General features: G+C 40.7%; 4 protein-coding genes across 6 annotated transcripts; 2 read left to right on the top strand and 2 right to left on the bottom strand.

Moving 5' to 3' along the window:
* Nucleotides 1-13: 13 nt before the first annotated feature.
* cnot9 (CCR4-NOT transcription complex subunit 9) lies at nucleotides 14-6,942 on the top strand. 2 transcript variants are annotated; one of them, XM_085249666.1, is made up of 8 exons: nucleotides 18-380; nucleotides 538-723; nucleotides 1,572-1,687; nucleotides 3,650-3,759; nucleotides 3,853-3,962; nucleotides 4,072-4,170; nucleotides 5,193-5,284; nucleotides 6,041-6,942. In XM_085249666.1, exons 1-8 carry the CDS (start codon nucleotides 363-365, stop codon nucleotides 6,207-6,209), a joined length of 900 nt encoding a protein of 299 aa, XP_085105792.1. In that variant the 5' UTR covers nucleotides 18-362; the 3' UTR covers nucleotides 6,210-6,942. The 2 variants fall into 2 exon arrangements, with proteins under 2 accessions (XP_085105791.1, XP_085105792.1); XM_085249665.1 differs by having other exon boundaries at nucleotides 14-380; nucleotides 3,650-3,962.
* Nucleotides 6,943-7,876: 934 nt separating this feature from the next.
* On the top strand, nucleotides 7,877-11,928 carry LOC146557168 (uncharacterized). Of its 2 annotated transcripts, XM_085249667.1 has the most exons (8): nucleotides 7,882-8,366; nucleotides 9,583-9,672; nucleotides 10,706-10,785; nucleotides 10,878-10,993; nucleotides 11,087-11,184; nucleotides 11,317-11,385; nucleotides 11,460-11,518; nucleotides 11,689-11,928. In XM_085249667.1, the coding sequence occupies exons 1-8, from the start codon at nucleotides 8,175-8,177 to the stop codon at nucleotides 11,807-11,809; spliced, it is 825 nt and encodes a 274-aa protein (XP_085105793.1). In that variant the 5' UTR covers nucleotides 7,882-8,174; the 3' UTR covers nucleotides 11,810-11,928. The 2 variants fall into 2 exon arrangements, with proteins under 2 accessions (XP_085105794.1, XP_085105793.1); XM_085249668.1 differs by lacking the exon at nucleotides 9,583-9,672 and having other exon boundaries at nucleotides 7,877-8,366.
* Nucleotides 11,802-14,923, bottom strand: asnsd1 (asparagine synthetase domain containing 1). Its single transcript, XM_085249664.1, has 3 exons — nucleotides 13,517-14,923; nucleotides 13,080-13,261; nucleotides 11,802-12,167 (listed from the first exon to the last, which is right to left on the bottom strand). Exons 1-3 carry the CDS (start codon nucleotides 14,921-14,923, stop codon nucleotides 11,921-11,923), a joined length of 1,836 nt encoding a protein of 611 aa, XP_085105790.1. The 3' UTR covers nucleotides 11,802-11,920.
* On the bottom strand, nucleotides 14,842-16,944 carry asdurf (ASNSD1 upstream open reading frame). Its single transcript, XM_085249670.1, has 4 exons — nucleotides 16,367-16,944; nucleotides 16,128-16,181; nucleotides 15,886-15,961; nucleotides 14,842-14,982 (listed from the first exon to the last, which is right to left on the bottom strand). Exons 1-4 carry the CDS (start codon nucleotides 16,439-16,441, stop codon nucleotides 14,942-14,944), a joined length of 246 nt encoding a protein of 81 aa, XP_085105796.1. The 5' UTR covers nucleotides 16,442-16,944; the 3' UTR covers nucleotides 14,842-14,941.
* Between the last annotated feature and the right edge of the window lie 5,015 nt (nucleotides 16,945-21,959).

The raw sequence follows: 21,959 nt of genomic DNA, 5'->3' as shown, positions 1-21,959 counted from the left end.
GTAATGACCGAGGATTTTCATCTCGCGATATTTCAGTTATTTGTATCAAGGCTGTCCACGGGTCTGCCAAGCTAAGCCTCGCTTTAGTTTTAGTATGAATTACGTTTAGTTTTGAGCTAATTAGTGTGGTTTAAAGCGCACAAATTAGACTGCTAGTGTTCCCTTTCCCCTTATTTCGGCGAATTTGAAGTTATGTTAATGTACACGGGTACTTGTCTTCATAGGCCAGGACATTTAGCAGCCAGCTCGGGCTAGCTTTGTGCTAGTTACGCCAACTTACTTGCATTGCAACCACGTTCACCACACTTAATCAAATTTAGTTGTTTATAACGACATAAAGACGCCACAAAGAGCTTCGGAGAATGCTTGCAACGGGAGCGGTGAGTGTAATTTCACCTTACTTTGCTTTGAAGTCTCGAACCGTCTTAACATGGAGCTTCCTCATCCTTTTGTTTGATTTACATTAAACATCGACCACCCATTCTCAAACACAGACCCAAGACGACATGCTTTTTAAACTAATTTTGCCTTTTGCAGGCTGTATCTAATGTCACAGCCCTGGCTCAGGTAGACCGGGAAAAGATCTACCAGTGGATCAATGAGTTGTCCAGCCCAGAGACCAGAGAGAATGCCCTGCTGGAGCTCAGCAAGAAACGCGAATCTGTGCCAGACCTGGCACCGATGCTTTGGCATTCCTGTGGCACTATCGCTGCTCTCCTGCAGGTAAGATCTGTTGCCTCTCTACCAGTTGGAAATCAGGATTTTTTATTATTTTTTTATGCTTCAAATCTACATCGGAACCACAAACCTGAATCTTTAACCCTATGGCATAACTGGACATGCACCCTTCTAGAAATTTAATACACACAGCATCCAGAGCACGTACTGTGATTGGCCTACCCAGTGCTATAGATTTCCCACTGTTAATTTCATCTTAGTTTTTGAATTTCTCAGTGACAGAATAACATCATCTCCTCAATATAAGGATTCACAAATGTCAACAAATTACTGGAGAAAGATATAGAGGTAATAAAGTACCAGCATTTTATTTGTTCCTGTAGGCTGGCTCCACATATAAAACACCAGAAGACACACTAATTAACACATAATGCACAAACACATAAATGATGTTGACAACATGGCTACTTACATAAGCTATGCCATAGGCTTGACAAAGATTCAGCACAACCATCAGGGACTACAAGTCATGCCATGTTTGCATGGCAGCTAGGCCTTACAGACCACTCGCATGAAGTGAGCTTCTTCATTACTCTGAATTGTTTTGCTATATTATTTTTATTTATATAATATGTTGCATTGGTACTTGTTGTTAAGAGCTCTTAGTATATTTTAAAACTTGACCTGAATTATAAGACTTCCAGGGCACTAGGTCTTGAAATGGTTGTAAGCGTTTTTTTAATCTCTACCTACCATTAGAGTTTATACCACTTGTTGAGTTAATACCTGTGAGTTAATACCACAGAGATGACGGAGTAATCCATCATCTCTATAGTTCTGTTTGCCCAGTGTCATTTGCTGTGCACCATTGATGCATTCCTTTCTCTTTGTAGGAAATAGTGAACATCTATCCATCCATTAACCCACCGACACTCACAGCACATCAGTCTAACAGAGTGTGCAACGCCTTGGCACTCCTGCAATGTGTTGCCTCACACCCAGAGACACGGTAAGGGGACAATTGGAAGCTTTAATTGTGTAATACTAAAGAAAAACCTTTACTACAGAGCAGATTGAGTTTTATCCACTTTGCCTTCATTTGTTCTGTTTCAATCAGGAATTTCAGGAAACTAAACTACAACCATGCTTCTTTTTTTGTTTTACCTCATCTTTTCTTTTCACTGATACAAACAAGGCTTTTAAGCCTTAAATGAAAGTACCTAATTTTCTGCACTATAAGGTGCACTTAAAATGCTTTAATTTTCTCAAATATCAGCAGTGCACCTTATAATCTGGTGCACCTAATGTATGAATTCTGGTTGTGCTTACTGAACCGATTTTATGTGGTACACGGCACTCAAAAATCTGTCAAAATGTTTTAGTACGACTTTAGTAAGTTACGAAGCCGCACCGCTTGATGGATTGTCAGAGCATTACAGCTACCGTAGTCAGGAGCCTCACAGACTGAGTATCTGGGTCCAAAACGCCGTCCCCTTCAGGTCCCAAATTCAAACGAACACTGAGAGTTAAAAACTTTCTAAATTCTTTCATCTTTAATAAAAATAATCAGTGTTGCTGCTTTACCAGGTGTAACAATTAAGTTTAACATCGAGGCATCCATGAAAACAGAATTTATTAAATTTAACAGAGTTAGATGTTAGCAGGAAGTTAGTTTCCATCTAAACATGATATAGGATGTTCTGACTGAGAGATTTCTGAAAGAATTAAAACATACAGCTCTGCTATCACTACCATACCGAGCCCTGCAAGGGACATGGGAGGAAAAAAAAATTAAGATGAAGTTTTGTGAGATCCCACAAACGGTTTGCAAGATCTCACAAACGGAGATCTTGCACTGGTATGCTTCGCAGGTCACATTTGAAGGCCGAGTCAGTGTATCCTTCGTTACCCAACCTATCCCAGAATTCATAGCGTGGCCCAGCCAATTCGTTTCTAACAATGGCGCCAGCTAGTTGGTTTTAATATTACTTTTTCTGGGTCACAAAATAAACTTTTAAGATATTTTCAGGCGTGAATGTAGCTGTGTAAACATCAAATATCTGCTCGGTTTATCAAGACATCACATATTTGCAAAAGTGCTCCGACGTTTTCAGAGACGTCTGTTACCCACCATCTCGAAGCTAACAGGAGGTCGAGGCCCACTACAACCGGGGGGGAAAAGGCACATCGTGCCTTAACCTCCCGGTCGGCTTCGAGCTGTGCACATCACTAAATACCAGCTTGTCCAACTTCAGTAAACCAACGAACATCACTGCTGTGATCGTTAGCGACACAGCTATGTTAGCATAACAAAAACACAGTGTGTGTGTATGTGTTAGTCCCCATAGGGAAATAGTTCCCATTCACCCAGTGAAGCAGTGGGCAGCCACCAATGCAGCGCCCGGGGAGCAGTGTGTATGGACGGTACCTTGCTCAGGGGTACCTCAGGGTAGCCGTTCAGTGGAGTTGAACCCCCGACTTTCCGATCATGGGGCCACCACTCTACCTACTGAGCTATCCCTGGCCACCACCAGTGAAGCTGGAGGATGAACGCTAACTTTTTTCCACTCAATAAAAGTTAACATGAGGGTTAAGAACAAATGCAATCGTGTGGCAGGATGCTGTAAACAGACCAAACTTCAGTCAGAAGAACAACTGAGATAATCCATCCACAATATGAGGTTAGTCACTAATATACTGCAACAACATGTGAAAGAGCAGCTGTGAGAGAATTAAACATTAATGGATCAATGGTACGGAAGTGGAGGAAACAAGAAGAATGAGTTGAGTAAAGTTTGACTTATCTGACTGTTTTGTTTCGCTTGATGCACCGTATAATCTGGTGTGCCTTATGTATGAAAACAGACCCGTTAATCGACAGTGCGCCTTATGGTCCGGTATATGTGTTTGATATGAGTGTGGTTACACTGATTTAAAAGTATTTTTCTTTTAATTTTTAATATCTTGCCAGGTCGGCTTTCCTCGCAGCCCACATTCCCCTTTTCCTTTATCCCTTTTTGCACACTGTGAGCAAAACGCGCCCATTCGAGTACCTGCGCCTCACCAGCCTTGGAGTCATAGGTATGCTCTCCTCTCATTGTATTATGAAAAGAGTTTTTATCATTCAAAGTGTGTGTGTACAGGTATTAAGATGTCTGTTTGTACTTAATGTAGGTGCCTTGGTCAAAACAGATGAACAAGAAGTGATTAACTTTCTTCTCACAACTGAAATCATCCCGCTTTGTCTCCGCATTATGGAATCAGGAAGTGAGCTCTCTAAGACGGTACGGAGCTATTCTGTTTTTAAAATAGTCTGAACCTTTACAGATAGCCCGCAGCATAATATTGACACCTACTAGTGAGAAATCTTTATACGCATGTTTGTTTTTTCAGGTTGCTACCTTCATACTGCAGAAGATACTGCTTGATGACACAGGGCTGGCTTACATATGCCAGACTTATGAGCGTTTCTCCCATGTGGCAATGATCCTTGTAAGTGTTTGCTGTAAAGATATGCATGGACATGATCAGATAGACTTTCTGTGACACATCATCGATTACAAGAAGATGGTTTAGTCTCACTGATTTCTGTTTGTAATTTGTTGAAAAGTCCAGACAGAATTAAAAACTTTTGTTAACCGTTCGGAATAAACAGGCACAGACTGATATTTAAAAACCAGTTGTCTGTTCAAAGCTTTTTACAAACTGACCAGAAGAAAATCTGCATCAAGTCATATCTTTACTTCGCTGTCAATTATGTCCAAGCAGAAATGGTCCACAGTTAAAAAAAATTTAACAATTAATTTTCAGTCATTATCAGCAAATGAAATACTTCAGAACGTAAACTTCATATTAAAACTAAACTTGATTTTTCAAAAGGAATCAGTTCGTTGCACTGCAGTTCGAACCCTAGAGTCTCTTGTTTATGTTTCTTTTTGGTGTTTTAAAAACCCAACTGGGCACGGACATCACAAATTAGCCCAGGCTGCAGTGGCGTGCAGCATGGTTCATGTCACATGATTGAGCCTATAAAATAAATTTAAAAAAATAAACCCTTGAGAAGTTGAGAGCAGCATAGTAACAATATTTACTGCACTCCACTGATTTGATTTATGTAATCCATATACAGGGGGCTGATCAAATGTACCAAGGACAGAAGAAAATGCCCCCATGTCACATTCATTACCTTTGATGTGTAAACAGCACGCTGTAAAATCCTGTCACATGTTCACAGCTGAACTTTAATCTTCAGTCAGAATAAAAATATTGATCCAGTTCGGTGGTTCTCAAACTGTGAGGTGTGGGCAACCTGGTGAAATCATTAGGAGGGAAAAAAGTCAAATAAATCGAGACATTAACAAGAGTTTCCTGAGGCTTTCACACTGACCTTTAACTCAAATGTAGTTTGAGTGCTTTCTTTAAATAATAATTTGTTGATTTGTGGCGTGTGGGTCGGGATCTTTGTTTGCTGGATGTAACTGTAGCTGTTGTCTCCATCATGTTTGCATCTTCAGGGTAAAATGGTGCTGCAGCTCTCCAAAGAACCATCAGCTCGGCTGCTGAAGCACGTCGTCCGCTGCTACCTTCGCCTTTCAGATAATCTCAGGTACAGCATCTTTACTCTGTTGCAGTTTATTGTGTGCTTGCAACCTTGCGCCACGGACCGGTTTATGCCCGACAATATTTTCACAGACCGGCCTTTAAGATGTCGCGGATAAATACAACAAAATAAAACTAGTACCGGTACCGAAAAAAAAGAAAATTTATTCATAACACACGTGAAAAGACCAAGGAAAACCGAGTAAACGATAAAAACGATAACAAAATAACGCTGAAAACCGATAAAAACCCTGAAAACTATACATTTCACACCTGAGCCTCAACTCTCGCGGCCCGGTACCAAATGACTCACGGACCGATACCGGTCCGAGGCCCGGGGGTTGGGGACCGCTGCTGTATAACACTGGCTTCGCTGTTTGAAGACTTCAATCAGCTTGCCACTAGAAGAAGCTATTGCAAAAATACACTGGTAGTTTTTACACCATGAGATGTTTATGTGTGTAAAAACAGTTCATGGTAACAGGTTGTATTAGATGTAATAGCTGCAGCTTTACTTGAAACACTTGGGAATAACTACATAGACAGAAAAATGCACTACATGTTGAAGCTGTTCATCGTTTAGGAATATTATATTTTTGTTTATTCTGATGATTTTTTGTTTTTGCCTTACTCTTCTTTCTAACCTGACATTAATTATTTGGAAAAATATATCTGCACTTTCATTGAGTGTTTTCATCAAGTTTGAAGTTCAATTTCATTTGAAGTGATATTAAAAGGAGGTTTTGTGTTGTTCCTTCCTCAGAGCCAGAGAGGCACTCCGTCAGTGTCTACCCGACCAGCTGAAGGACAGCACCTTCGCCCAGGTGCTGAAGGATGACACCACCACCAAACGCTGGCTGGCTCAGCTGGTCAAAAACCTGCAGGAGGGCCAAGTGACCGACGCCCGGGGCATCCCGCTGGCCCCGCAGTGAAGAATTCACAGGAGACACAAACGGACTTGAATTTGTATTCTGTCACATGTGGTGCTAAGACTGAAAAGTAAACAACATGATGGAAGAAGATATTTTTGCTCTTGGGTCATTTATTTTTCCACATCTTCTTTATAGGAACCCAGACTGTATGATTTCCAAGACTTTTGTGAATATTTGAAAATCCAATAATGATACATAGGCTGATGTTTTCCTTGAAACAGCTTGATAAAGAAATGTTTAGGTAGGAGATTTTGCGGTTGAAAAAAGGAAAACAGTAACACTCCTGCATTTCTGTTAACAGCGAAATTAACTGACGTTTACTTTTTAGAAAGTAAATAAATATGCATTAAAATGCATTCCTTTTATATGAAACAACAGACAAACTAATAATAAAATGTGTCTATTGCTGCAGTAACTACAAATACATTTTGCCATAATTATCACCACAGATTACTGGTAAATTAAAATAAGATGGTACTGGCTGTAAATATCCTGCTATCACTGGATCCTACAGTTACATCCCACATTACATACATACTCTTGTTTGTTGTGTTTCTAATGGGACTACTTCCAGATGTGCACACTGGTATGTGCAGCAGTTTAGTAATACAGTGATATTCTGTACATTTGCTGGCACATTTGTGTAAAGAAAAAAGGTTTCTGTTCTGAATAAATCTCTGAGCTAGACAGCACTTGTTGGCAATATTTCACAAATAAACAATTTTACACCAAACTCCTGCCCCTGGCAGTGCCCTTTATGTGTGATTAGACTATCTATGGAATTTGACTGTCAATCTATAGCTCAATAATACGACTGCAATATGTCTTCAATACGACTGCAAGCACTTTTTGAGTTTTTTAATTGAAATGGTTCCATTATTTGCGGCTTTGTTGTTTAACAGCTAAAATCCTACAAATCTTTATTTACAGTGAAATTCCTCGGAGAATTACTTTTAATTTAGAAAGTAGCAACTGGAAGCGATGGTCTCAGTGTTTGAGGGGACAGTACGGATCCACCATGGAGGTTAAGGCAATAAGAAGAAAGTATATCTCACTTCCTCTTTCCCCTAAAGTAAGAGGTTAACTTTAAAATCATAAATGAGGTTTATCCAACCAATGAATTCTTAAAACGGAAATTTAACTTGGATGTGAACGCCTTCACATTTTGTGACAGTGATATTGAAAGTCTGGATCACTTGTTTTTCTACTGTGAATCAGTGCACCCCTTCTGGATTGACATGTGGAGCTGGCTACAGTTCAGGAGAATTCAGTTACCACATTTGATGATGACAGTAATAAAATTTGGAATACTTGCTGAGAATGCAGATTTTGACTTGTTGATTAGGACGTTTTTGTTACTGGGAAAAAAATTTATTCACAAATGCAGATATTTTAAAGCTAAACCACGTATAAACAGATGGCTGAATGACTTTAAACTCTGGGCTAAATCGCTGAAACTTGTGAATAACAAGAAAGCTCATAAACTTATTGTATTATTTAACAAGTTTAATCTATGTTAAAAAAGAAACCTCCCTATTTAATGATCATGATTGCCCTTTTTTGTTCATATAAATTTTTTCCTTTGGTTTTAAATCCTTCAATGACTGTTCTCTCTTTTTGTTCTAACTCTTTTTGGCTTTGTGTTTATTGTTTTTTTGTTTTTGTTTTGTTTTGTTTTTTTTTCTTCCTCTTTTGTCGTTGTAACGCTCAACCGAGGATATTACATATTCGGATTAATGATGGTGCCTTGTATGTTATACTGTTGATTATAAATAAAGTTCTTTAAAAAAAAAAAACTAGCGTCCTGCCATTAGTTGGACGCTAACCTCGCGAGAATATCCAGAAGTTGATCTATGGACCGTTATCAAACTTTGCTCTCTCGGTTTATACCCGCTAATGTGCCGTTGAGTTTCCCCGTAAAGCACCTGACAGCTCGCCGGGAGCCCTTCGGATTACAGAGTTCAAATGAAAGCCGTGATTCTCGCCGCCGGGTACGGAACCAGGCTCCAGAGGGATGTGTTGGCGGACACCACCGGAAGGTTCGCCCACCTGGCGCACGTAGCCAAGCCGCTGCTGCCCGTCGGTCGGTGCCCTTTGAGCTCACGTTGGATCCACGCGCTGACAGTGTCCGGCTCCGTGGACACCATCTATGTCGTGGTAAATAACCAGTAACTAGGTCCAATAACTGACTCCATTTCACAGGAATCTGATCCGACTCTGCGTAACTGTTAAAATGATAAACCAGGTTTGAATATGTGTGGACAACAGTGTTGGGGAGTAACGGAATACATGTACCGCCGTTACGTATTTAAAATACAAAATATGAGTAGGGATGGGTATTGATAAGATTTTCACCATTTAGATTCCATTTTCGATTCTGTTTAACGATTCGATTCTTTATCGATTCTCTTATCGATTCTTTTTTTTTAAAAAGGAGAACACTAAGGTCGATTAGCTTAGAACTTTGTTTTATAGCTTCTCTTTGAACAAGATAGAAATTTAGGAGTAACATGGCCTTACAAACCCAACAGTGAGATCTTAAGAGATCCAGCCTATGGCTCTTTAATGGGGTGTCACAGGGTCCCCAGGAAAAATAATTGTAAATGTAAAATAATAAAATAAATATTCTTCTGTAGCAATAACAAAGTATAACATAAATTATTCTGTAGCAATTACACAAGAATATCCAGTAATGTCCCTGCCTACAATTAAACACACTCACTTACCGTAAATCGGGGGCATCTGCTGTGGCAAATGGGTGCAAGTCTTTTACCTCAAACTTAGTCACTGCTCGGTGACATTCGTCTATCCTGGCCTGAAAGGAGATGCTACCGGTAGACTGCCGCGAGAACTGCCAGCATCTGAGCCAGACTCTCTCTGTCTCTCTCATCATGGTCACCTAAATGCACAGTAATGTGCATTTAGGTGGGGCATGTATTCTGTAATCTGTAGTGGAATACATTTTAAAAGTAACCTTCCCAACACTGGTGGACAAACACATCAAAGATAGTTCCCTGATTCACTTTACATGTTAGTTAAATAGATAGAGATAAAGTGTTAGGCACAGCCCAGACAGCAAGGAGACATTGAACTGATGTTGATTTTTCATCTGATCCATCAGAATCGTCAGGATTGAAATGTCAATGAAATATCAATGTTGAAACAACATTAAAATACTGATGAAACCTGACATTGACATTGAAATAACATTGATTCATTGTTGTTCTGTTATTGTTGATTGTTGATCTATTTATAGTTGACTAAGTGACAACAATCACGTAGTGAGTACCTTCTCTTCTGATGTAATGATTATGATAATGATCAGTAACGTGCAGGTCTGTGACCCACTCTTATCCTCTGCTGATCTCCACAGACCAACACTCTGTACCTCAGGGCGTTTGAAGAATGGGCAACAAATTTCACAAATGTCCAGATCCTCAGCGACCAGACGACAAGCAATGATGTAATCCTTTACACTCCGCTTCCATACCGTCCTCTGACCTGTAATCTAAAGATTTTTTTACACATGCCCCGCAGCGCTGAGCAGTGTTGGTCAAGTTACTTGAAAAAAGTAATCCTGCTACTTTACTGATTACTTATTTTCAAAAGTAATTAGTTACTTTTTAAAACATGATTTATCCCCTAAATACGTAATAAAGCGATAGATCTTTCAGCCCAATTCTACTTTTTCTGCATAATCCATCATATAAAATGTAATCAAATGAAAAAGTCTCTTTTTAAAACTTGTTTTATTAGTTTTAATCTTTTAACTTTATGCATCAAGCAAGCATTAAATGCTATGCAACATTCTCTGACTGGAAGAAATTTGTTTAACATTTAAACCTATTTTCTGCATATTCCAGCATATAAAATTAAATAGTTTTTTGTTTACACTCACTCTTTCAAATAGATGCACGTAAAACGCAGCAGAAAATAAATAAAATCAAAGACTCAGCGGCCCTGTTGCTCTATTTTCACCTGTATAGCAGGAGTGGGGCAGGCAGAGGTTTGCCCTGGTGCAGGTGTGCCGCAGCGGTCAGTGGAAGAATTTGGCAGTTTCTCTGTAAATTTCACATTCCAGCGGCAGCGTATTTGGTGCTTGCTCGGACGTTTAGGGGTTTTCTTCCCATGCAGTGAGCAGCGAACGATAATGTTTTTGACACTTTTTACGGAATCAAACTCAAAGTAAGGTCCGTTCTTCCACGCTTTAAACGCTGCACGGTCATACTCTCTCCTGCACACAGCTGTTGCCACTCGCTTACGTCATTGTCATGAGACACTCTCGCAAAAAAAATCACGGTTTTAGTAACGCAGTAATGCAGCGTGCTTACGGGAAAGTAAGTAAGTAACAGTAATCTAATGAAGGTAAACTTTTGCATAGTTTCATTAAATATGCTAAAGCTCTTGTACATTAAGTAAGCTGTTGATTCCGATGTCAGGCAGGGATTTTCTTCTCAGATCTGGTTGATTACCTGGACTGATTTGTCCTTCACCAGGAACGACTGGGCGCCGTGGCCTGCCTGCAGCTCGCTGTGAAGCACTTTAACATAGAAGATCATGTCATAGTTATCGGAGGGTAAGTTTGTGTTCCTTAGCTCATGGTAAACTGTAGTTTTGAGTGTGTAAACAGCTCTGAGATGTAGCTCTCTCCCTGTCCATCCTGAACAGTGACACCCTCTTCAAAGAAGATTTCAGCCTCAGGAAAGTTAAAGAGAGGTTCTCTGATGTCCAGTCGAAGTGTGAAGACAGCTGCCTTGTGCTGTCGTATCAGTGCAGAGACGAGGGTGAGGTTAATAAAGCTGTTCACGTGTCCAACATCAGCCGTGGCTTTGCGTCTTCTTCCCAGTTAGTTCTGTATTTTATGTTTGTGTGTTCAGAAACCCAGAAATATGGAATCCTGGAGGCAGACACTGATCTTCGTGTCCTCTGTATGAAGGAGAAGCCTCTTCCCTCAGAGACAAAGTCCAGGAGAGCAGTAAGTTCAACACAAATGGTCAGAATGTGGTAAAATATACACTCAGGGATCTTAGGGTTAAAGACTGTAAATGAAAGATGGAACTTTACTACCCGGACTCAGAACACAGAGCTGACTATTTTTGGTTTTCAGTGCCCTTGTTTCTACGTGTTTTCAAAAAGAAGTCTTCGTCTGTTGGACACTTTCCTTGAGGAAAAGAAGGTAAACGAAATAAGCCGACACTCCACAATTAAGTTATGTTTTTATTATTAACGAGAAGCTTAATATTTCCACAGGATGCTCCAATCACAGAGAAAGACGCTCCCGGAAACTTTGTGTCTTGGCTCATCCCGAGGTAATTTCAGCTGGGAGAAATCTGAGTTTTACTCCAAATAAATAATTTCCGCTTTTTGTGTGTTTCAGAAGGAATCAGGGTTTCATTTTGAATCTGTTCTTGTATTTTTCATATACTTAAATGACACTCAAGCTTAGACGATGGCAGACTGTTGTATTCTTTTTTTTCAGGAAACCTGTTTACATTCAGGAAATTTCTGGGCGTTTTGATGTTGGAAACTTGCCATCATATGTTGAATGTGATCTGTACTTCAAAGAAAAACTTCAGGACGTTGAGTCATACATGGTGTAAAAGGACGTTTATTTTTTTTTAAACTGATCCAAGAAGAAAATTATCGTGTGTGACTGTAAATACACCTTTAAGTTTATGATCAATCTTTTCTATAAATGTTATTTTATTAATCTAAACAATGTGGAGTCTTGTGCATTTGTCCGAGGCCTTCTCGCGGCTGTTCTCCATCTTTGCGATGCGGGAGCCAAACTGCATGGCTCTCTTGGGCAGGACGGCCGATTGACCGAGGCCCAGTCGCCTTGCCGTCATCCTCAGGAGGAGTTTCTCGCCGACTCCTCGAGGAAGCGACAGATCGGCTTTCTGCCACACGGGAAGCGAATTCAAGTAGCTCACCACGTCTTCGTCCAAGTACGGAAACCTGCAGAGTCCACAGAGGAGAGCGCCTTTAATCTGCGGTGCTCAAAATAAATTCTACACTGAGCTGCAGTTTCAACCAGTACACCAGTCATGATTTCATACGTGACATGAATTTTTTAAGAATAACGAGATAAAACACCCACTGTGATTTTTTTTAAGCCACCTTACACAGTGCTGTGGAGGCGAGCTGTATTAACTGTTCATGCCTCTCAGTTCAATTATGTGATTAAATGAAAAAATGAATCATAATTTGGCAAAAATGTTTATTTACACTAAAAAATCCAATTTGTTGTGCTCTTTGCACTTATTGACAAATAAAACTTATACCAGCTGATCTGCAAATAAGAGGACATTTATTCCACTTCGGGTATTTAAAGAGCTCAAACTTAGAGGAAAAAAAAGCTGAGACTTTATCATAATAAATCTTTTTTTTTTTTTTTAAATATAATTTGCGTATCGGCCAGAATTTCAAAACCCATTCCAGTTTACAACCTTATATTAAAGCTATGAAAGTGTGCTATTTAGCTTCATTATCAGTGTACAGACACCTCAGTTTAAAATCTCTGCCTGTAGAAAATTCACAGAAACGGACGGCACATCCTTCAAACAGAAACGGCATGCTGCTTAAATTTTAACCAGACATGAACAAAAATATTATTTTAAGTTGTTTTCATTTCAGTTTTTCCCTGAGTGGTTCCGCTTACTGACAGCAGGTGGCAGTAAAATGTTTTTAAAAACATGATAAAAATTAGTAAAAGCTGTGCTTTTTTTTCTTTTTTTAAACATCAGGAAGGAAAACCACCTATCTGTTAGACATCAAGGATACACATGGGATGTTATAAAGACCCCAGATTCATTAAAATAAACATCTTACCCACCACACAGACAAAACAAGCTTCACTTGCAGACCTACCGAGCTTCCTTTCCATGGTCCCCGATCACTCTGTCGTCTCTGCCCAAATTCCTGGAGGAGATCCGGCCCAGCTCCATGGCCAGCTCCTGGATCAAGCCTTCGTGTCCAGAGGTCTTAAACCGGACTCGGTGCCTGGAGTAACCAGCCAGCTGCTCATCTGCTCCGATTCCGGTCAAAATGACCTGCACAAATCAGAAACGTCTCTGATAACAAGTTTTTAAAGTTAAATGTGGAATAATTCTGCTTTCCACCAGCTCTGTATTTTTCTAGCTCACAATAATCCTAATCTATCTTAAACTGGCCTTTAACACCATTTATGACCCAAACTCTTTTATTCCTGAGAATCCTCCTCAAACAACAGTTTCATCAAATTAAAAAAAAGTTATACTGAGCTCTCACACCCTCCTTCCTACAAAAGAAACTCCTCTCTTTGTCACCTTTGCCGACGACGTGAATGGCCTCTGGTGGTTTCCCTCCGCGATGAATCCCACTCCTCTTGCAGCGAACCAAACAGCACAGCCGATGCTGTCGTCCAGCACCGTGTCCAGCGGATGCACCAGGTGACAGACGTGCACCAGGCGCTTTTCCTGCAGCTCCTCCTGCGTTACGTTAATCTCCACAAAGTTCCACTTCCTCTCAGGGTTCAGTTCTTGTAGTTCCCTGAGCCCAGCTCTTCCAGTGATTCTGTCAGGAACGTCAAAAGGGCTCAACACTTGGGAATTTCCCCGATCAGCTTTTAAATCTATGGGCTTATTTTTGGGCTTTCTCGAGGACTCGTTCTGCTTTTTGGGCTCCTGTAGTTTAAAGGCCACATTCAACAGGTCTACAGGCTCATGTGCAGGTACGTGACGGTCAGCTAAAGCAGCCAGGATCATTGAATCAATGCCTCCTGAGAAAAGTATGGCAACACGAGCACAGTCAAAAGCAGGAGGAGAGAGGTTTAGAGCCCTGAAAGGTAGAGACTGAACGCGTCTCCTCACTGCCTCGCTGAGAACGTCGATGAGATGATTCACCTCATCAGTTTTCTCCTCACTGCCCAGCAGCTTCTCCAGATCCTCCACAGACAGACATGAGTTTGAGTGAATTTCTGTATCATTTAATGTTTCTGGAAGAGACACATTCATAGGTGGAACAGGTGAAGAGAGTTCAAGACCTGACTGGTTCATCACAGCACTGCAACCTCTCGGGATGGACTCCAACACCTGAGGTATGGTGTCATTACTGACATCACTTTCTGCATGAGCCCAAGGATAAACCTCAAATGCCACACAGCCAGCTTCTGCTGCCGCCTTGAGGTTAACCCTGAACACACCAGCTGCCGGGACTTCCTGCCACACGCACTGTTTGGGACCAGAAGTGTGAGCAGCCACAGAAGTTAGAGTCAGTTCGCCGGCCTCTGCGTCAAATGTCCATAATAAGCTCCGCCTACCAAAGAAATCTCGGCCAAACCACAGGTAGTCTCCTGCCTTCTGGTAGTAAACAAACCCCCATGGTCCACGAATAGCAGACAGGACAGTGAGAATCTCTGAAGGGGCATTGCAGGATGATAGCCGCTGAGCTAAAACCGTGGCGTCATTCTCCTCTGGCGTCACCGGCAGGCCACTGAAAATCTCTCCATTCCACAGCAGGATGTTTCCGGCGGCGTCTTGAAGCGGCTGAGCAGTGAGGAGACCTCTCATGTGAAGAACGTGAGCAGAGAATAAACAGCAATAGCTGAGATCTGAGCCTGTGATGGCGAGGTCCTGGCTCAAATTGGGCCCTCTCCTTTTTAAATGTTCATAAACTCTTTGATTCCACTGAGAGTGAGCGGACGCCAGACTCAGCGCACAGAAGATCCCACACATCGCGGCGTTGCTGTGGCCTCAGATATCCTGAAGTTCCTTTTTCATATAATCAAGCTCCTCTGGAAACAGAACAATGCACTAGTTACATGATGCCATAACATTGTGCCTTCACTGTAGGCCTATTATGGCATAAAACACGCTGCTGACTGTTTAATTATTTAAAAAAAAAAAAAAAGAAAAAAGAAAAAGGGGGGGGACCCTGTTCCCAACTTTACTGGCATCAAATTCAAAATGAGCAAATACAGGAAAAGCCAGCAAAGACAGAACACACAAAAACAGCCAAGCACTGAGACAACCAAGAATAACAAGACTTTCCAACATTTCCAGTGTTTGTTTTTACCTCACTGCAAATATTTCTCAAACCTACGTCTGAAAAAAGTCCTTTATTGAGCAGTTTCTCATGCATAAACTTAAAATAAACAATGCAGCTCAGAAACAATCCCACAGTGATGCCGGTGACTTTTCAATCTTTAGCTTGTCTTGATAACGACACCTGAAGTTTGATTGACATATTCTTGAAAATATAATGGAGTTTTGTTCAGAAGAACTCTGGACTGGACGAGATGTTCTGGGCATGTACTAAAAGAGGAGGCCCTGGGATAGATACAGGACAGACTGGAGATATCACATCTCTCAGCTGGCCTGGAAACACATTGGTCTTCCTCCAAATTAGCAGGTGGAGGTGTTTAGGGAAGGGAGGTCTGGCCTTCTCTGCTTAGATTACTGCCCCCAGTCTCCCACTATCCTGGATAGCAGCAGAAAACGATTGGATGGATGGATGTTAAAAAATAAACAAAGCAGGATAAATCTGTTTTTTGCTTCTACCCTGTTTGACACATAATGCATCACATTTTTCAAAAATAATAAACTCTCAGTCAATTTTTTTTTTTTTTTTTAGAATTTTTGTTCATCTTTACTTCCAAGTTTTCACCTCTCAACCAGAGACATTTCCATCATCTTACTTTTGCACGAAGTGAGTGTCTGACTTCTCTCTCCCACAAAGAAGATGTTACTGTTCCTCTGCTGGATGTAGACTTTCTGCGGGGGAAACAATCTGCATTAATCCACATTTATACTTTCAAAACACATGACTGCACCAGCCTAACAACATAGTAACCCATGTGATTTGCGTGTTTCCCATCATAACTGCACAAATAATGATGTGATCTAATAAATTTTGAGACTTTCCACTTCCTCCACTTACCCTGTTTTTCTTCAGATTGCAGAGCTCGTCCACAAGAACCTTCTGCTCTTTAATCTGTAACACGGAAAGTTTCACCGATAAAAACTACACTATCTGAATCTGTTAAGACACATAAAGCTAACAGAAGCGGCAGAATAATTATATATAACGAAAATAACCAAAAGTCTATGTATTTGGGAGACATCCGGTGGTCTGTAACAGCCACATTAGCCGTATTAGCATGTTTGGGCTAACGCTACCTTCTTGTTCAGTTCTTCTTTTACTGCGGCCTGTCCTTCAAACTGCTCGTCACTGCTGCAGCTTTTTGAAGACATGATGGTGCGAAGAAACGTAGAAAAAACTGTCCAGAGTTTTTATTAATAAAACCAAACCTGGTTCATACAGAGTAAGCTCATGCGTCTAACCAGAATGAAGCTTTTCCGGGTGCTGAATGTTCACACAGTTTGAACTCTACTGCCTCCTGCTGGTGGGCGGTGATATAGCCATTCAACTGAATCATTCATCTGTATCAAAAAATACAGATATTAATTTGTGCATGGTCGAATTTTTTTTTTTACTTTTTCTATTTGTTTTCTTTTTTTTTACAAGAGCAAACCACTTAAGTTTAAGACTTTCTTCAACCTCCAAAGGTAGCCAGCCTGAAACCCCTGGCATTTGTTTTGGCACTTACCTTGAAGCATTATCTAATTAACATTATTTTAATGTGCACCAAAACCAGTCAGTTTCAAAATAAGCCAAAGTCCATTCACTTAAACATGGCTGTCTATCTATGTTCATCTCACTAGGCTTTTATCAAAGTCAGCCTTGTTTGGAGCCTACTGAGGTGGTTCAGGTGATGTATGTCCAGGATGCCTCCTGGATTCCTCCTAGGTGAGGTGTTTTAGGCATTTTTTTTTTACTGGTAGGAGACCCTTCAATAGACCCGGGTCATGAAGGAGCGATTATGTCTCTCAGCCGGCTTGGACCGTCCTAAAAGAGCTGGAGAATGTGCCCGGGGAAAGTGAGGTCTAGGTATGACTGTCACTTTTCTCTCAATTAGGACCACAGATGTCAACCTGCCCCACACAGCAGACACACTTGGGTCTAATCTGGACGTCTTCAGTTAGCAAATATGCAGATCACACATCACAAACTCTGGGTTACTGCAGATGTCGGGTGGGCTAGATGCCACAGCACACCTGACATTCGGTCTATAAAGGTGAATTTGTGGCTCTGCTGAGCTAGCTAGACTCATCCTAATGACATTTAGGCCATTTAGGCCAAATCCGTCAAGCACCTTTTAAACTTGACAAACACACCTGCCTGAAGCCTCACGTTGCTTCGCTGTCCACTCAGCTGCAATGCCTTATTGATCGGAAACAGCTGTCAGATGTTTGCAGTCTCATTCCCTGAAAGCGAGGGCTGTCATTTCAGGAACAGCGGCCACAGGTTGCCACAGCCGGCCAGACTGTGACCCTTGATGTTTATTTTTCTGTGGTGGAGTTGTCAGGCACATATAAAACTCATTGGCCTTATATCCACAAAAACTAAACCGACCACAGCCCTGTTGTGCTCCCAAAACGGTGATTACGACCATTGTTTCTTTGGTCACTCAGATGGTTGGTCATCTTTCTGTATCAGGTGTTGTGACCTTGATACCTCAAGAGCCATGCCTCGGGTATTTGGATTTTATCAGATTTTGTTGAAATACGACTGAGCTGTTCTTTAACACCTTCATTGCAACAGAGCACAAAAAAAGAGGAGAAGCATAAAGAATAGATGAATAAGAGATTTCCCATCTTGCACCTGGATCCCTTCTTTAGCTGCGGCTAGTAAATGTGAGACAACTTTGAGCCACAAGAGGCAGGTCATCCAAATATTTTTATCCAGGAGTACAAATTTAGCTGATGTAAACACAGCTTGTTGTTGCACATCCCGGGATCCCTTCAGGGACAGACGTACCTGCAGGTCACATGACCACAAAATGACAGAGCAGCCGCCTGACCGCTGATGACAGCTACCTGACACAGCGGCCCACTAATAGTGGAGCTGGTAATCTGTTTGTAGCGGCTCAGTGTGTGCAGGCTTTGAGACGGTTGGGCGCTCTGTAAAAGATCACAAAGGAACTGAAGCTCCTATTGTCATCACCCGGCTCAAAATACGTGCTTATGTTACCTGTCGCTGTCAGTTTTGCTCCCTCATGCAATGAGACAGCACAGTATGCATATGCACTGCATTTGTTTTCATGTGCATTCACAGAGCTTCGTCCTAAAATAACTCAACCTCCAACCTGCTTGGATCACACATTAAGAGTTAAATTTAGGGCTGGATTAATCTACTGGAAGGAACCTGGGCTAAAAGAAGCTGCACTGATTCTCTTTGTGTCTGTAAATTAGTGGATTTGTTAGTAATTACCAGTTATCATGGTAAAACTCAACATCAAAACCACCAAGTATTCTTAAACACAGGACCTCCCGGGGGGTGGCGTCTTCAGGGGGATCCCCTTTGGGTCTTCTGGAATGCAGGGTGGTGCTCTAGGGCCAAAAACTGTAGTTCCTTTAGTGGCCACTTGAGACTTCCTCCATAAATTAGTCAAGTCCCATAGACTCCCAATTCTACAGCAGAAATAAACAAGTTTACAACCTGCTACAAAAAACAGTTTTGGTCTATCTGATTAGTTTCACCCTCCATAATAAGCTTTTAGTAGGTTAATATTTTTCAAAGTCATCCAGCTAGATTTCGATAAGGCTCAAAGTTAGAGCTGTGTCCAGTTTGATTGAGGAATGTGCTGAGACAAGGAGCCGTAGCCAACTGCTTTATCTTCTCTGAGTTACTGAAATATACCTCTCCATCATGGCCTGTTTGCAGTTTATTAATTGCATCAATATCAAAGCCCTCTCACTCTTTGACTTGTCTTTGCAAGGGTTCGTTTCACCCCCTTGTCTATATTCAGTCTTTATTTTTATACAATTAAAGTTCATTGAGCTGCAGCAGCTTTGTGCAATACTGTACTAGTGTTATCTGATACCTTAGGTCTCCATAGACTTCCAACTCAAGAAAACAAACATGGAGAAGGAAAAAATACAAACATGAATGCTGAGTCTAAAACTAAAGTGTGGCGTCAGAGTGGCTGCTGGTGACACTGGTGGTAGGTACGACGTTTTTGTTATGTTCCTCGAGCTGTTTTAAGGTGCAGGCGGACACATTGTCCTGTGGGAGGAGACCACAGACATGCAGCGGTGCTATTTCCATACAAGTGCAGAGTTAGTCTGAAACAAATTTTAGGTGGACAGTGCTTGTCTAAGTAATATCCAAATGAAAGTCAGGTGTCTTGTCAGGATCATGACAAGAAGATCAATGTCAATAGTTTTAATGAAGCATACAAAAAATGTATAAAACCTTTAACCTCTTATCAGATGCTAAGTAAGCACATTTTCAGGAACTGGAAATTGTGATGTTTATTATTTTAGTACTACCGTTCATCTATTATTAACTTTTCCATTGGGTGTTCCAAAAAGGTGGAAAGTCCAGTGAGAGCATTGTATTTATATAATCCTAAGCAGGACACCGATAACCTGGTAAATTAATATCTTATTCACATTTCTTCTAAGTGGAAGGTGCTCGTATTAACAAGGATAAGATAATAAAATTATTAACAAATTACACAGCTTGCAGAAAGTAAAAAAAAAACCCATCCACTTCTAGTTAGCAACTTTTAAAACCACGAATTAACAGTTTGCATCACAGACAACTCAAATATTAGATTTAAAGAGGTCATGAACCAGATTACATCTTAGCTTGGTACAGTAGATTTCTGGTTTTATATTTCTGCTCAGGTTAAGCTGTATCATTGAATGTAGAATTGTGCTTTGGAGCAGTTTTGCAACCTTTGGACAGATCCAACTCAGGCATCTGCTCTTTGATTTCTCTTGGAAATCCAGCCTTGAATAAACTTTTCTCATGCCTATAAATAAGCAGGAAATGAGTGACCATCTCCTGCTTATACTACTTTACCCAGTGCAATAATATTTATGAAAGGAAGAAGATGAAGATCATTAAAACACATCACAAGCATTTTGGACATCGTAAACAATACTTTAGTGCCAAATTAGACGTGAATGCTCACCTATAAAGAATTCTGGAGATGCATTTGTTTTTATGCATCACAAAGCTGCAGTTTTTCTTTCTACACTCCAGAATGTGATGCAACCGGTCGACAGATTTTAGAGTAATTTTGCAACAAGGATTTAAGTAACCAACAGAACTGCAATGAGATCCTCCCACAAAGAGCAAAGAGGCTCTGCTTTGTCACATGTCATTTTGATGGACTGCGTTCAGTGTGTTTGTGGGTGTTTTTGACCTTGAGACAGATTAGGAGCTTCACAGAGTCCATTTTTGTTTTCATGCTTAAGCTCTCGTAACACCGCAGGGCTGAGGTGGTAAAACTGGAAGGTTTAGTTGAGTTTGTGCAAAGTTTTGTGTTGCAAATGGATAAAAACAACAGCTCTAAATTTGCATCAAACCCAACAAAAGTAAAGCACTTGATCTTTGTGGTATAATATGAAAGCCACATAGAACCTGCCCCCACAGGACCGAGCACAATACAGGGCTGTATGTGTGGGTATTATTCACTGGAGTGTGCTAAAAAAAACCCTCAAAAAACCTAAACTGTGTCACTGGAGAGCAGTCATGATGTTTCAGTGAGGGTCTCACTCAGCTGATCAGAGTTCATACAATGTGCAGTTAAAAGAGACATACATGCAGGTGTTCACTGAGTGTTTATTGCGGCCCGAGGAGGCTTCATCCATGCAAGCTGTAATTACAGCTGTAATACTGTTCTGTTGACAAAGTGCACGAATGCAAGTCATCCGAATGTGCACTATGTACACAAGTTTTACCTCCAAACTCACCTGCAGCAGCAAGCAGGAGGTAAACAGCTCCACTAGGTCAGCGCAATAACCAAAAGTTTCTTTTGTATGTGGTATCACGTGGGCAGAAAACGCTCCATTAATCTTTAACCTTTGATATAACTCTGCTCTCCCTTGGTCTTTGGCTTTTCTCTGATTCAATTTAAAAGAAAGAATGGCATGCAAAAGAATCATACTAGATCTAAAACTTTTAACATATTTTCACAAAAGAATACTTATACTTCAATGAAGCACTAATAATATTTGAAAACGGTACAAATGTGTAGGTCACACATGCGTCATGGTGTTTTAATGCATCAGTTAAAATTTATGTAAGTGTTTTAAAGCATTTAAATGCCTTGTATATACAATATGTAACTTTAAATACCATAGACTGCATATCAAAGATGGCCAAAGAAATTGTGACATCATAATGTTGAGCAAAGTCCAGGGTGAACATTTTCACCTTCACTATGTTCCCGTTTTGAAACCAGATGTCACAAGCTACATGCGTGCAGAGAATTGTTAATCACGTGCTGAAGCAAACTGTGGTTTATGCTTCTTTCAGACTCCAATAAAAAACACAATTTACAAAGTGAACTTCATGTTCCACTTCATGTGGGACTGCTGAACTATACAACCAGAGGAGTCGCCCTCTGCTGGCCATTAACAGAAAATCATGTTTAAGGGACTTCCACATTGGATTCTGGATCTGTGAAGAACTTATAAAATCTGTGTTGTAGAAGCAAGTCTTGCCACTCATTCAGTTATCTAAATTAACTTTATTGTGGTCACCAGAACATAAAATTGTTATAATGACATATATGTCATATAAAAAAAACACATGCTTAAACAGTTTGTTGACTTTTACGCTTTCACCACCATCTTTGCTGATGCAGAACTTTCCAGTATGTTTTATTTCTAATCCTTTCAACTATATTTTAAC

Source organism: Mchenga conophoros, linkage group LG16, assembly GCF_057382185.1.
Source record: "Mchenga conophoros isolate Kocher_MC1m ecotype Shallow Benthic linkage group LG16, M_conophoros_male_GT1.1, whole genome shotgun sequence".
Classification (NCBI taxonomy): Eukaryota; Metazoa; Chordata; class Actinopteri; order Cichliformes; family Cichlidae; genus Mchenga; species Mchenga conophoros.
This window is presented reverse-complemented; position numbering and strand designations above follow the sequence as displayed.